We start from the raw sequence: 16,404 nt of genomic DNA, 5'->3' as shown, positions 1-16,404 counted from the left end.
GGTACCTCACAAATTAGCATGTCCCAAGCTTAGGTAGGGAAGAAAGGGAGTTAAAGAATCATGGAGTTGACGGACCTCAAGCCAGAGCATATATTATAATTGAGTTGACTTGAATTGCTTTCTTCAGCAAGATCGTTAATACTAAGGCAGAAATGTTACCTAGAATATCTGTGAGTTTAAGATTTATTTTTAAGTAATCTCTGCAACCAATGTGGGTCTCAAATTTACAGTGCTGAGATCAAGTCACCTGCTCTGCTGACTCAGCCAGTCAGGTGCCCCAAGGCACACCAGTCAGTTTAGATCTCTTGCTGTAACTCCCTTGTTACCATGAGCTTGCAGGTAATGAGAAATAATTAATACATTGTATAAGTTACCTTTTACTAGATACAGATTCTAAGGTGTAGAGGACTACGTGTTAGGACAACACTTAAAGCTATAGGAATAATTAAAAGCACAAATGTAGGGGCACCTGAGTGGCTCAGTCGTTAAGCGTCTGCCTTCAGCTCAGGTCATGTTCCCAGGGTCCTGGGATTGAGCCCCGCATCGGGCTCCCAGCTCCGCGGGAAGCCTGCTTCTGCCTCTCCCACTCCCTCTGCTTGTGTTCCTTCTCTTGCTGTGTCTCTCTCTGTCAAATAAATAAATAAAATCTTTAAAAAAAAAAAAGAATGAACCCTCATGTAAACTACAAACTTTGGGTGTTACAATTTGTCAACACAGGCCCATCAGTTGTAGCAAATGTACCCTCTGGTGGGGGGTGTTGTTAATGGGGGAAGTTGTGCATGTGTGCTATGGGAACTTGCTGTTCTTGCCTCTTAGTTTTACTGTGAACCTAAAACTGCTCTAAAAAAGTGAAGTCTTTAAAAAAAAAAGATGGATAGACCTACGATAAGTAAAAATCTATTAATGACCCACTGTGGCACAGAAATTAAGTCAAGTCACCTAAGGTTATACAGCCAAGATGCAAACAGAAAGATCAGTAGATTCAAAATTTCCATAAAATCAACCCAAAACCTAGATGGTAGAACCCTATGATAAGGCTGACAAAAGATGATTTTTACATCCATAGAAGGTAATAATGCTGGAGATCTGGGGGGATGTTGGAAAGGAGAGAGCATGGCTTTTAGCAGCAGGCACCACTGTCAGCAATGCAATTCTTCCCATGAAGAAAGAGGGGAGACAAGAAGCCATACTCACCAAAGATCTCCAAAACAGTCCATATCCTTGAGTTTGTTACAGAGAAAGGCCACTTGTCTGAGCTCTATGTGTCAGAATGATGACATTCACCAAGCAGCAAACCCAAATCTTCACAGAATACCTTTCTACTCCAAAGATCTACCCTAGTTGTGCTCCCTTGCATGCTCATGTTTATTTACTGAAGGCACCCCAGGCACTTCTTAGTATCAGGATTTATTGTTTATCTACTTGGTTTCCTTATTTTGTCTGTTTCCCCTCACCAAAATGTAAGCAGTATGCGAGAAGTCAGGGACTATGTTCTGTTTTCCCCTTAACCCTGGCACCTACAACAGTGCCTGGAACATAATAGATTTTCAATAAATGTGTTAAAAAATTAATGAAAAGATGACCCCTATGCTGAGCCTTAATGGTGAGCAGGTGCAACAAGGCAGATGAAGGTGAGCCCAACTGCAGGAGCAAAGCCAATTCAGTACTGCTGGGAAATGACACACATGGTGGGTGATGGCAACTGGCAACCTGAGAACTGAGGATAAAAGAGACCAGGAGGGCTTGCCTGCGGGAGGGCTTGCCTAGGAGCTCAGGCTTTCTTGGGAGAGTGACGAGGAGCAACTAAAGGGATTTAAGAAGGAAGTAACACAGATTTATACAGTTCACTCCATACAGCATCACCGATCACAGATTTGAAAGGGTTGACTGTGGAAGAAGGGATCCAAAACAGATTGCTTTAGTTCAGAAAAGTAACAATGATAAACTATTAATCAAAACTAACCACGTTAAATACCTACTACTCTGGGTCCAGCACTGTGCTAAGTGCCTAAGTGACATTATCCCATTTAATCTTCACAATCATTCTATGAAGTAGATACTATTCCCATTTTATGGACAAGGAAACTGTGGCACAGAGATTAAGTCAAGTCACCTAAGGTTATACAGCCAAGATCCAAATACAGGCAGTCTGACGTTAGAGCCTGGATTCAAAGCCACTGTGGTACGAAGAACAGATCATCCAGGACTCCCTTATGAGGTAAAACTCAGCTGCATTTTGTGATTTCTTTGGAGGTGGAAGGTGAGGTAGAGGGAAGTTACTGCAAGGTTTCTGGCTCGGATGACTAGCAATCAGAGATTCAGAACTACAAAACTCCTAAAAGATCATCCAGACTGACTACACGAGTCACCCAGGCACCCCGAGGGTTCATTCCTGATGTTGTACATTCTTTGGGACTGTATTATTTTTAAAGAAAGACAGTTTGGACTATTATTTTTGCAACTCTTTTTTTTTTTTAAGATTTTATTTATTTATTTGAGAGAGCGAGAGAGAGAATGAGCCAGGGAGAGGGGCAGAGGGAGAGGGACAAGCAGACTCCCTGCTGAGCACAGAGCCTGATGCAGGGCTCGTTCCCAGAACCCTGAGATCATGACTGGAGCCAAAATCAAGAGTTGGACGCTCAACTGACTGTGTCACCCAGGCGCCTTCTCAGATATTATATTGAAGAATAGGGAGGATAGCGGTCATCCTTGCCTTGTTTTTGACTTGATAGAAGTAATATTTTGCTATTAAAATGACATTTGTTGTAGGTTTTGTGTTGTTTTATCAGGTTAGGGAACTACTTCTAGGTTCTAATTTACCAAGAGTTTTTACTCTTACTTTCTTTAAATCATGAATGAGTATTGAATTTTATCAGATGTTTTCTGTTTCTCTTGAGATGAATATATTTCTCCTTTACTCTGTAAATATAGTGCTAGGGCTGACAGTCTTTTCCTTAAAGGGTCAGAAAGTAAATATTTTAGGATTTGCAGGCTATATGATGAGTTCTCTGTCACAGTGACCCAACTTTGCTCTATAACATGAAAGCAGTCATAATGATTTGATAATTTAGTTAGGTTGTAATTTTTCATGTTGTGTGACCTTTACTATTATTCCTTTCTATAATATTCTTAAGCCTTTCTGTTTTTAGACAGTATGTTTAAATGCCCTACTATTCTTTCTATGCTTAGTATTTTCTCTTGTAGACTCTAAGTGCCATGAGAATAAGGATCACATCTATTTATGTTGGTAGCCCCAGTAGCTTGATAAATATTTATTGAAAGAAGAGTGGAATAAATTACCAAATAAGTAATTTGGTAGCTTACGATTCTTATATGGTATAAAATCACTAAGAAAAATGAAAGGTGGTAAGTTAGAACAGTAGTTCTTAACTCTGGTGCTAAACTATAGGTGAAACTACAAAATGTCTGATGCCAGGCCTCCCGGCTCAGATTCTGATTTTATTTTTTCTTTTCCAAAATTTTGTCAGTTTTATTGGACTTTTCAAGGAACTTTGGCTTTGTTGATCCTTTCCATGTATCTTTGTTTCTGCCTCATTATTTTGTGCTATTGTGTTTATTACTTTCTTCTTTTTACTTCAGGCGATTCTATTGTTCTTTTTCCAACTTCTTATGTTGAGTAACTCAAGCCATTTATTTTCAGACTTTTTTCCTCTCTTATGTAAGCACTTAAGAACTTCTTTCCTGTGATTTTCTATTTTTGCATTCCATGTGTTCCGATAGATGCCATTTTCATGATCACTTCTCTGTGGTTTCTAACTTCTCTTAGGAATAATTAGAAGTACCCTTTTAAATTTGCAAATAAATGACTTTTAATTAAAAAATATTTAGCTTAATTGAGATGTGGGTCAGGGAATGAAGGCTGTTCTAGAATCTTTGAATTTGGTGATATTTTTTGTTATATGTTTTTGTAAATATTCCATGTGTGCTTGAAAATAATGTGTCTGATTTCTTCATTATTTAGATTTAATTTGTTACATGTTTTACTCAGACCTTTTTTGTCCTTACTGATTTGACCGCCTAATTACTGAAAGTTGTAAAGAAATCTCTGCTTTGATCATGGACTTTAATTTTTTACCCCTTAGTTCTGACAATGATTTGAAGCTTTTGTTCTCAGATGGACATGTATTAAAATATTACGTCTACCTAGGAAATTGAATGTTTTGTCATTATGTAGGTATACTCTTTTTCTAGTGATGCTTTTTGCTGTGAAGTTTATTTTGTTGTTATTAATAGAGCTGTACCGGTTTTCTTTTGGTTAGTATGCCTTGTACAGTATCTTTTCATTCTTTTAAAAAACTTTCCATTTCCTTATGGTTTTTTTTTTTAAGATTCATTTATTTATTTTGGTGGGGGTGGTGGAGGGGCAGAGGGAGAGAGAGAATCCTAAGCAGACTTCACGCTGGGCATGGAGCCCAACATGGGGCTTGATCCCATGACCCTGAGATCATGACCTGAGCCGAAATCAAGAGTCAGATGCTTAAGTGACTGAGCCCCCCAGGCGCCCCTGTATCTTTATGTTTTGTGTGTATCTCCTGTAAGCGGTGTAAGCTAGATTATTTAACAACAACTATTGTGACTGGCGGTCTTTGCTTTTTCACTGAAGAATTTATCCTGTTTAATTTTTTTTTTGTGAATACAGATACATTTCTCTTTTTCTTCCATCTTGTTTTGTGCTTCAGCTGTGTCCTTTCTCTGTTGTTTTTTCTTCCTTTCTTGCCTTCCTTAGATGAATTGAGCTTCTTCCTTCCATTCCACTTTTCCATCTTCTTGGTGGTGGGTTGTATATTCTTTTTCTATTCTTTTTGTGACTACCCTACAAATTCTAACATCAATTAAAATGAAGTCCAGAGCTTATCAATATTTATAACTTTATTCAAAGCAATACAGGAATATTAGATAGTTTTAGAGCACCTCCTTCATGAAATATATGCTATTTTTAGTATTATCTTTTTTAACACCACAAATTAGACTTTATAATTCTTTTGTATGGTCAGTTTTTCTTTTGTCTAACCTATTTGATGACCACTTTCTTTGTTTGTTTTAAAAATTTAAGTCTAAATCTAGGTGGAGCCAGTCATGTGTCCCTAACATTTCCTTTTGTGGGATTTTTTTTTCTTTTGTTTCTAGTTCACCCACTGACAGAGTCACCATTCTGTGGTCTGTACCTTCCTCTCTGTTGGGACCTCTGGCTTCATCTCTGGTCCCCAGGGTTTCTAATCATACTGACAAGAAAAAAACAAGGAAGTCATTTATGTTTATTTTTGTTACTTATTCAGACTCTTACTCTCTTGAAAAATTTTGCTTATTAAAAATTGTTGTAGGGGCACCTGGGTGGCTGTCATTAAAGTGTCTGCCTTCGGCTGAGGTCATGATCCCAGGGTCCTGGGATCGAGCCCCGCATCAGGCTCCCTGCTCTGCTGGAAGCCTGCTTCCTCTCCCACTCCCCCTGCTTGTGTTCCCTCTCTCGCTGTATCTCTGTCAAATAAATAAATAAAAATCTTTATTAAAAAAAAATGGTTGTAAGGGTTTCAGACAGTTCAGCAATGTTACTATCCTTACATTTACTAGGTTGTTATGTCTTCTCCTCTTTCTCTTTCTCTTCTCTTCATCTCGTTAGTTAAATGCCTTTTTAACAAAATATACTTCCTTACCCCTTCTGTGGGTGTGCCGAGCACCTCTACCAAATCCTGGGGCTCCCTAGAATGCAGTTTGGAATCCTGTGTTCTAGCTGAAGAAGGCTACATGCATCAACATGTTTATACAGGGAGAAGAGTTGCTTTCCCCACTACTTTTATCATCTCCTTGTATTAGCTTTTCCAAAATTGTATAGTTTGTGTAATATTTTGACTTTACTTGGTATATTTTTGGGGGAAAGCAGATCAGTCTTTTATACCAGCAACAAAGAACTTTGTAATTTTCAGTTATTTATTCATTCAATAAATATTTCAGGTGTTAGTTTTATTATGTCCTTTTGAGCATATAGTAGCAAACAACACAACAATAAAATGGTCTCTGCCTTCATGAAACTTATTTTCCTGAAATTGGAAATAAGGAATGATAGGGCAGTTGGAGCCATGATTGGGGAAGCGTGGGGGGTCCAGGAAGGGATCTGGGAGGAAGCGATGTCTAGGCTGAGTCAGTTCAGTGATGTGATGAAGAAAGGGCTGGAGCAGTAAGTAGCACTTACAAAGGCTCAGATGAGACAGCTGGGCATGTTTGGGTAATTATATGTAGCCCGTACTGATTGGAGTTGGGTGTGAGGTAAATTTGAGAGTTGCACGAGCCAGACCTTGTAGCCGAGTTGGGTAGTTATGTGTTTTTGAAACCTAGCTTGATTACAGGACTCTCTGGAATGAAGATTCCAGGTTCCTGTCCGGGGCGCTCTGATACAAGCTTCTGATACAAGCAGATACAATAAAACCCTTCCATTTGACTCTTTGCTTTCCTTGGGATTTGGTTATACTACAGAAGTTGATATCCTATTCTCATGAATGAGGAGAGTCATAATGTAGAAAGAAGGGTTAATCCTTTCTCATCCTTTCCCTGTACCTCTTGGGTACTCAGTATTTTTAGATTGTCTCCTGTCCATCCAGGAGCTTCACTGGGCTCTCCACCTGTGGCTAGAGTTCTGCCTGTGTGTTTAGTTAGGACCCTTTATACCATTCCTTGATAAGCTTGAAATATACTGTATGACATTAGTATTAAAGTGACATTTCAGTGTATTTCTTATAATGAATTCTCAGAATGAATGATAATAGAGTGAAGAGTCATCTTTTCTAGTCCACAGTATCCAAAGGGATAACATAATCGTTTTAGTTTCTTCACTGGGGGCTTTCTGTTCTCTTTTTTATGTGCCAAACTACCATATTTTCTGATCAGGAAATCAACATGACGCTTACGTAAGGGAAATTTTTGTAAAAAAAGTGAAGGCTATTCTTAGAGCAGTGTCTGAGGATTTTCCTTATAGAAACGAGGAAAGATGACTATTTCAGAAGAAGGTAAATGTATGAGAAAAATGACAAAGAGTAATACTTGATTCTTGAATAGCACCTAGAACTTCAGGGGCTGGAGCTTGTTGGGTTTCCCATTTTCCTCAGCTAGTTCCCTTTGGACTTGTGTGATATTTGCCCTATTTCATTCTTCATCTGAAGAGAGTGAGTTCTATACCATATGCACTGACGTTTTCCTGTCATTACTTCTCCACTAGCAAACATGGCCCAATAAATGTCCTGCAGTCTGATTGATCAGATTAGTACTCTTTCTGTTTGGTTAGTTGGGGATGGACTTCCCTTTCCCAGCTGCTTACCATTGATTTCCTAGTATTTACCATAGAAGTGGTATAGAAGGAAAGATTCACTGCGGTTATGAGGGTTCTCCATCAGGATTTTTGTCAGGCTGGCAGACGGGATAAGGTAGGCAAAACTGCTGGCATGGAGTGGTCACACAGAAAGTGCACCTAACTCTTCCTGACCCCTTTTGTTTTCTCAGAAGGCCTGGTTGACATGTGATATATGGCCCGTGCACACGCTGTGGAATAGTCACTTCCCAGCATCGAGAAATTCACTGGTAAATCCCGTTGAACATCTGATGTTTGTACTTTTTTCAGGTGCTCAGAATTTTGATGTCATACGACTATCAACTTATAGAACAGCTTGCAAATTACGATTTGTACAAAAACGATGCAACCGTAAGTCATTTCAGCTAATTTCTGTGATAGCTGGATAGTGCACTCAGTAATAGAAAATAAAAGGTTTTAGTATCTTTTAGCATATTGTAATGTTAATTGAATTATTTTTGTCTTCAGTGTTTATTAAAATGTAAGTTTTGTCATGGAAAGAACTTGTCATTTACTCTGTGTGTCCCTCAAAATGTTTACAAAATTCAATAATGTAACTGCTTTTGAGGCTGGCATAGTATTAATACACTTTAAATGAGAGAATTGATTTCTCCTTCTCACCTGTTTTAAATAACTTTTATACAAAATTAATATGATAATCAGATTCTGGAAGAAAAAAACATTAATGTGCTGATAGAGGTGTAATAAGTTAATTTTCTTGATTAAAATGAATACAACCTGAATCAGCCTTTTCTATAAGTAATCACTATGAGAATTGCTACTTATAAGTAAATAAAATATGTTTGTGTGTGTGTGTGTGTGTGTGTGTATAGGCCTATATATATATATATATATATATATACACACACACACAGACACATAAAATCTTTTTTCTCTTAATTTCCATGAAGATACACTAACTTATGACAGAATTATTGTACTTTTCTCGTGTGTGTGTGTGTGTGTGTGTGTGTGTATTAATGAAGAATGGTTTTGTATAATGGGTATAATGGAAAGAACATTGGCTTTAGAATTGGAAAAACCTGAGTTTTAAAATGTCTTGGTTTTTGGCATTTACTATAAACATGTGATGTTGGGTAAGTCACTTTACATCTGAATACTTCTACCCTACTTTAAGTGTTATTTTCAGAAATCTTAGCATAAAATTCTCTCTAGAGAGTTTACCATGCCATCCTGACTGAAGTCTCTGGTTTCCTAAAGCATTGTTTTTCAAATTATGGGTTGTGACCCATTAAGCGTTCATGAAATCATTTTGATGAGCTGTAGCCAGAGTTTAAAACATGTAATAAAGAAAAGAAGAGGGAGAAAAAAATCAGAACACAAATTATGTGGTAAGTCTAAAAGTATTTTGTGAAACTTTTTTTTTTTTTTTTTAAGATTTATTTATTCATTCATTTGAAAGAGAGAGAATGAGAGAGAGAGAGAGGCCACATGAGAGGGGGGAGGGTCAGAGGGAGAAGCAGACTCCCTGCTCAGCAGGGAGTCCGATGCGGGACTCGATCCAGGGACTCCAGGATCATGACCTGAGCTGAAGGCAGTCGCTTAACCAACTGAGCCACCCAGGCGCCCTTTTGTGAAACTTTTGTTTTTTATATATCTAGAAGAGAGAGAGAGAGAGAGAGAGAGAGTGTGTGTGTGTGTGTGTGTGTGTGTGTGTGTGTTGGTGTTGATTTAAATATATTTCTGTGGGTTGCAGTAAAAAAATTTAAAAACCACTGTCAGAGCAACTACCATTTTAATAATTCTTCCTGTAATTATTCTTGGGAAACAGTAGCCTATGTGTGGAGTGTTGAGAGTCTGAAACCCGGCTACTGGCATTAGTAATGTACAGTAAAAGATGCATTGTTCTAGAACTTTTATTTTGTCACCTAGGATTCTTTAATCAGACTGAATTTTTTTTTTTTGTGGGTGTACAGTTTAGGTAGGAGTAAAATTTCAGTTTTGTTCACATGTATGTTCTATTGTCTCTATACTGTTTATTGAAAAAAACCACCCTTTTTTCTTCACTGCCCCAAAATCTTTCCTCATACTCATTAGGAGAAATATATAAGAATGTTCATAGCAGTTTCTATATATGAGAGGACCTGCTTTTGGACTCTTGTCTTCCACTGGCCTGTTTGTCTATCCTACCAATAACCACTACTGTAGCTTTATAATAAGTAGTCGTTTTTTTTTTTTTTAAGATTTATTCATTTATTTGAGACAGAGCGAGAGTGTGAGGGGGCTTGGGGCAGAGAGAGAGGGAGAGAGAGAGAATCTCAGGCAGACTCTGGGCTAAGCAAGGAGCCCAACTCAGGGCTCAGTTCCGACCCTGAGATCATCACCTGCGCCAATATCAAGAGTCAGACGCTTAACCAACTGAGCTACTCAGGCACCCTGCTTTATAATAATTCTTAATATCAGATAGAGCAATTCTTCCTACTTTGTTCTGTTTTTCTAAGATTGAGACATTTTTGGCCTTTTACATTTATTTTCATATGCATTTTAGAATCTGATTATCAATTTCTACTAAAAGCAAACAAAATAAAACAAAGAACTCTGCTGGGATTTTTTCCATTTTTATTTTTTTTAAAGTATAATTTACATATAGTAAAATTTATCCTTTTAATGGAGAGCCCTGTGGCATTTTGTTGGGACTGCACTGAATCTATAGGTTAAGTTGGGGATAATCAACGTATTTCCAATTTGAGATTACCTCCTGTGAACATGGTATATCCCTCCATTTATTTAGGTCTTTAATTTCTACCAATTATATTTATAGATTTTTTTTTTTGTAGAGATGTTGCATTTCCTTCATTGGATTTATTCCTAAATCTTTGCTGATTTATGCTACTATTATAAATAGTATTTTAAAATTTCATTTTTGTTAGTAATAGAAATACAGTGACTTTTATATCTTGTATCTAGCAATCATTCTAGACTCATATATCAATTTAGTAATTTATTTGGAGAATCTGATTTTCTACCTGTAGAATTTTGTCATTTCTGAATAATGACAGTTAAATTTCTTCATTTCTGAAACTCACATGGTTAATTACTGCTTATTTATATTGGTTAGGACCCAAAGTACAGTAGAAATGATGATAGTGAGCATTGCCTTTTTTTTTTTTGATAAAGATTTATTTATTTATTTTAGAGAGAAAGAGAGAGCACGATTGTGAGCGTGCAGAGGGTCAGAGGGAGGGGGGACAGGGAGAGAATCTGAAGCAGACTCCCCGCTGAGCACGGAGCCTGACATGGGGCTTGATCTCACAACCCTGAGATCTTGACCTGAGCTGAAATCAAGAATGGGATGCTTAACTGACTGAGCCACCCAGGCACCCCATTTCTTTTTCTTTTTTTTTAATTGAAGTATAGTTGATACACAATGTTACATTTGTTTCATGTATACAACATAGTGATTCTGTAACTCTTTGTTATGCCATGCTCACTACAAGTGTAGCCACCATCTGGCACCACAGAACGCTATTACAGTAACATTGACTGTATTCCCCATGCTTTTCTTTTTATTCCCGTGACTTAATCATTCCCTAACTAAAAGCCTGTATCTCTCATTCCCCTTCACTCATTTTGTCCATCTCCCTCCCTCCCTCCCTCGGGCAACCACCAGTTTGTTTTCTGTATTTATGGGCCTGTTTCTGGTTTTTTGTTCTTTTGTTTTTTTTATATTCCACATATAAGTGAAATCATATGGTGTTTGTCTTTCTCTGACTTATTTCACTTAGCATAATACCCTCTCCATCCATCCATGTTGAAAATGGTAAAATCTCATTATTTTTTATGACTGAATAATATTCCATTCTATATGTATACCACATCCTCTTTATTTATTCATCTATCGATGGACATTTACTTGGATGCTACCATATATTGGCTCATGTAAATAAATGTTGCGCTAAACAGAGGGGTGCATATATCTTTTTGAATTGGTGTCTGCGTTTTCTTTGGGCAGATACCCAATAGTGGAAATACTCGTTCGTATGGTAGTTTTATTTTTAATTTTTTGAGGAACCTCCATACTGTTTTCCACAGTTACTGTACCAGTTTACATTCGATAGTGGGCATTTCTTACCTCGTTCACAATATCAGAGGAAAGGCTTTCAACATTTTACTATTAGGTAATATGTTTGCTGCAGTTTTCTGTAAATACCCTTAATCAGATTAAGGACATTGCCTAGTACTGTGTTTCTTCATTTCTGAAGTGGTCTTTTTGACGATTTGTAACTTAATCTCATTTTGATCAGAGAACATGGTTGATATAACTTGAATCCTTTGACATTTGCCAGGATTAGCTTTATGACTCAGGATAAGATCAATTTTCATACACATTGTTTGTGTTCTTGAAAATAGAGCATATTCTCTAATCACTGGGGGCAGTATTTCATATAGTGCCCATTATGCCTACTTTGCCAGTTGTAATATTTGTCTATATCTGCACTTATGCTTTGTACCTTTGCTCTATCACTTACTAAGAAAAACGTGTTAATAGCTCCCACTAAGTTTGTAAATTTGTCTCTTTGATGTTTTGTTAAATTTGACAATATATATTTTTGAGGCTATTGTAGGGAAGGCAAAACCTTACCTGCACCCTCTTAGGATCTCTGGTCAGGCCTGAGAGTTAAATTGACATAAGACAGATTAGCAGAAGAGCACACAGATTTTTACATGTACCTGGAGCCCCTATAGCAAAATGAAGACCCGAAGGAGGGATGGGGCCTATGTGCTGATATACTAGGGAAGGAGTAGCACTTGTGGAAAAATAACTAAAATATATGGGGAGTCTCAAGGAAGATAAGGGTTATTCTAATAAAATCTATGCAGATTTCTCTTGGCCTCAATTCACTGTCTCTGGGGATAAGAATGTTTCTTTCCCCTTGGAATAGGGAGGGCATCTTTCACTTGGGAGTTTATTTCCTGCTTTCCGGAAGAAAAGAGAAGTTTAGCATGAACTTCTTGGCACCTGCTGTTTTTCAAGTGTCAAAATAGCTCAAAATAATCCTTATGCCAAAGTGGCGTATTTTGGGATCTTACTCTGCCACCCTGCACCATTCTGTTGGATGTAAATAAATGAAAAGTTTTTATACTTTTCTGATGAATTAAAACTTTTAAATTGTTGACAGTTCATTTTCTTTGTGTTTTAGTCCATCTTGTTGATATCTGGAACATGATTGAAGCCTTCCGAGACAATGGCCTTAATACACTGGACCATACCACTGAGATCAGTGTGTCCCGCCTCGAAACTGTCATCTCCTCTGTCTACTACCAGCTGAACAAGCGCCTTCCTTCTACTCACCAAATCAGCGTGGAGCAGTCCATCAGCCTACTCCTCAACTTTATGATTGCTGCATATGACAGGCTAGTACCTTGCATGCTTACTTCATTTTAAGAATGTTTGTCCCTTAGTCATCCTTCTTCCAGATTGCCTTGCTGAGGGTTGTCAACTTAGAATCACAGTGAAAAGGGAAATTATTCCATCTAAGTTCCTTCTAAAGACTGGTTAAATGCCAGAGTGACTCACTGTCCTAGGGCATGTCACGTAGTAAGTGCTATAAAATTATGGAGAATCACAACACTGAGACATATTGTTTGGTCAAATTATAGGTACCTTAGGTAGCTGTTCTCTATCCAGAGAAATATAGCTAAGTTGTGAATTTGATTATGGGCTTTCTATTTGACCTTAAAGCTAACCTTTCTTTACTCTGTGTAATAGTAAATGCCCCTTGACTCTAGTCTTATTTTCTTCTCGTTATGTTTAGGATACTATTTTAATTTTTTCAGTGCAGAACATTGTCTTTACACCTTATAGCACTAGAAGAAAACTATTTAAGTGTACTCCAAATTAAAACAGAAATGATTTGCTGTATTTGTATTCATGGAGAATAAAGTTGGTGTTATAAAAAACAAAAAGAAATCATAAGTGATGGAAGCACAAAAGTTAATGTTTATATTCCAGGAACCAAGAGTTTAGATTTTTGATTTCTGATATATTGTTGATCATCTGGTTTGGATGCATTAATTCTTTCTGCTTCATTTTTTTCTCTCCATAGACCTACTTTGAGTTCATACATTTGTAAAATGTTATTCATTACACTTTATAATATTGAAGACTGTGAATTAATGGTAAAAGTCTGCAGGTGTTGGGCGCCTGGGTAGCTCAGTTGGTTAAGCGACTGCCTTCGGCTCAGGTCATGATCCTGGAGTCCTGGGATCGAGTCCCACATCGGGCTCCCTGCTCAGCAGGGAGTCTGCTTCTCCCTCTGACCCTCTCCCCTCTCATGCTCTCTTTCTATCTCATTCTCTGTCTCAAATAAATAAATAAATAAATCTTTAAAAGTCTGCAGGTGTCAAAGCCAAGTCACAATGTAGGCACTCACTAAATTCACATTTTTATAAGATGTTATCAAATTAGATAGTCTATCTTTTAATAAAAAATTTTAAGAAATTTTTATTTTTATTTATTTTGTTTATTCTTTTAAAGATTTTATTTACTTATTTGAGAGAGAGAGCTAGAAAGCATGAGCATGGGGAGAGAGGCAGAGGGAGAGGGAGAGGCAGACTCCCCATTGAGCAAGGAGCCTGATATGGAGCTTGATCCCAGGACCCTGAGATCATGACCTGAGCTGAAGGCAGATGCTTAACCGACTGAGCCACCCAGGTGCCCCAGGAAATTTGAATTTTTAAAACAAGAGTACACATGAGACATAAGTCCCAGAATTTGAATGCCATTTTTTTTTTTTTTAAGTAATTTAGGTTAGTGAATCCCTAAGGTTAATTTTATACTGTTCAGGGAATGACTCTTTTGATCCAAAGACCTTAGTGAAAATGGTTATTTCTGTGGTGAATAAGCAGCACATGACACTAATTCACTGAGTAAATCAATTCAGGGTTGCACAACACAAATTAATTCAATAAACAATTTTTTTACAAAATCAGAAATAAAAGTCATCTTACTGTTTAAAAATGATAAGACAGAGATTATAAACTTGATTCCATAATCATGTCAAGTAAGTTAAATACTATGGCTAAGGAAGGAAGGAGAAGCAAGAGCAAAAAGATAGCAAGAGACAACAGGAAGACCAAACTTAGGAGCAGAGGAGTCCTGGGACATAGTCACAGATAGCTGGACACATCCAGACAGAGACAAAGGAAAAGAATAAGCAAACAGTAAATCATATGAAGACAGTTCAGAAGAACAGCACGCTACAGAGAACTAGGAAAAACAAAAAAAGTTGAGTGAGTTAAGAAGAGGAAGAACAGTAGTATGTCAGTGGTGAATTTGGTAATTCTCTTGTCATATCCTATTGAAAACTTTGGCCATGGGCATCAGAATCAATCCTCACATCATTGCTAACCTTGAACTCTTACATATCTGATATATATGATAACATCTTATTTTGCTCTTCAGTAATTTGAAATTGGCTTCCATGTACTGGTAAAATGAGAGGATCTGGTTATTGGAATTTTCTTTTTGAAAATTATAGCATTTTGTTATGAAATATTTCAAATATTAGTCTCTCTATTGATTGGCCTCTTTATTACTTAGGCTCGAGAGTCCCTTTGATATGTAGAGTATCTAGTTATTGATTTTAACTAGTCTTTTCAGGATTTTGTATTTCATAATTCTTGAGTTAAAACTTGAATGCAACAATTATTTAATTATTTTTAAGTCCCCTAACCTCTAAATCCACAGTCAAATTTTTAGCCAGGTTGTTTTTTGGTTATAATGGATTATAAGACTATAAAATTACAGTGAGAAATAGGATCTAGACTTTCTCCGCCAAGTGTGTATTTTATTAGGAATTAATTCATTTTAATGCCGAGGATTTAAAATACTTTACGTTTGACAACTAAAAACACAGACAACAATACTGTAAGCATCTCTGTAGGATATTAGTAAAAGCTATGAGGGATAGTCAAAACATTTGGATAGCCTCATTTTTTTCCTTATTGGGTCCTCAGTATGACAACATCTGTAGTCATGTGGTCTGGTCCGAAGGTGCAACAAGCGATGCTGTGATCAACTATTTTTTCTTTTCTAAAGAACAAGGATATTGAAACTCCCAGCATGAGGAACAGGAAATCTTTCTTACTCTTCTTCATTTGAGCCAATTTCATTATTTAGGGCTTGTGATTTACAAACTCCCTTTCCATCTCCGATGTCTGTATTAGGTCAGTGTCTTTAGTTGCAAGCAGTAGAGAACCTACTCACATGGGCTTTTGCAGTAAAAGGAAGATAGGGTCACATCACTGAGGAGCCCAGAGGCAGGCCAGCCCTCGATCTTGCTTGTGTCAGAGCCCTGGCTTCAGTTCCCTTCGTAGTGGTTGTGGTTTTGCCCTCCTCTTGTATCAGCTTCATCCTTTTGCTACTTCAAAAAATGCCTGCTGTCAGCTACTACATGCTTCCCCTTTCAAGTCTAGGAAGCAGAGAGAGCTGGTTTCTTTCAACACCAAACTAAGGTGTCTGAGCGTCCCTCCAGAAATGTGCATTTGGGCCATGCGTGTGTCAGTGTTATGCTTTTTAGCTCAAACAGATCAGGATTTGTGTCTCTGGAGCAGAGGGTGATTAAATTCTCCCCCTCACTGCTTGTTGCCTCACAGTGGGGGGTAGTTGGACTGGCTATGAGGGAGACGGCTGCATGTCCACCACGAAACTCTGCAGTATGTCATAAACGTCTGGCTCCCTTTCCTATTAAATGGCCCCTGCTCTCCACCCATCTCCTAAAATCTGAAACCTGTAAGAATCACTTCCACCCTTCTTTCTCCCTCAGCTTCACATCCAGGCCATTACCAGGGTCTGTCATTTCTACATCTTGAATCTCGATTCGGTGTGCGTCTCTCCAGCCCCACTGCTACCGCCCAGCCTGCTGCCATCCTCTTCTGCCTGAACTGCTGGTGTGGCCTCTAAGCGCTCTTTTTGCTTGTGCTTTTATCCCCATCCGTTCTTAGAAGTAATAAACATTGTGAGTCCCGCTATCTAACCTGGGAACTTGAACATTAGCAGTAACTTCCATTTGTCTCTCTTGTGC

General features: G+C 37.8%; 1 protein-coding gene across 8 annotated transcripts in view; it reads left to right on the top strand.

Annotated features, from left to right (window-relative positions):
- DTNB (dystrobrevin beta) overlaps positions 1–16,404 on the top strand; it is a 217,723-nt gene that overhangs the window by 18,201 nt on the left and 183,118 nt on the right. For all 8 annotated transcript variants that reach the window (XM_028099502.2, XM_088026349.1, XM_088026351.1 and 5 more), the window contains exons 3-4: positions 7,628–7,708; positions 12,520–12,733. In XM_028099502.2, coding sequence (XP_027955303.1) covers positions 7,628–7,708; positions 12,520–12,733 — 295 coding nt within the window. The remainder of the gene's footprint in view (positions 1–7,627; positions 7,709–12,519; positions 12,734–16,404) is intronic.

The sequence above is a fragment of the Eumetopias jubatus genome, unplaced genomic scaffold (genome assembly GCF_037043125.1).
Source record: "Eumetopias jubatus isolate StellerSeaLion01/CBP00866 unplaced genomic scaffold, mEumJub1_p1.0 scaffold_9, whole genome shotgun sequence".
Classification (NCBI taxonomy): Eukaryota; Metazoa; Chordata; class Mammalia; order Carnivora; family Otariidae; genus Eumetopias; species Eumetopias jubatus.
The sequence above is the reverse complement of the archived record's forward strand: the minus strand, read 5'-3'. Positions and strand labels throughout refer to the sequence as shown.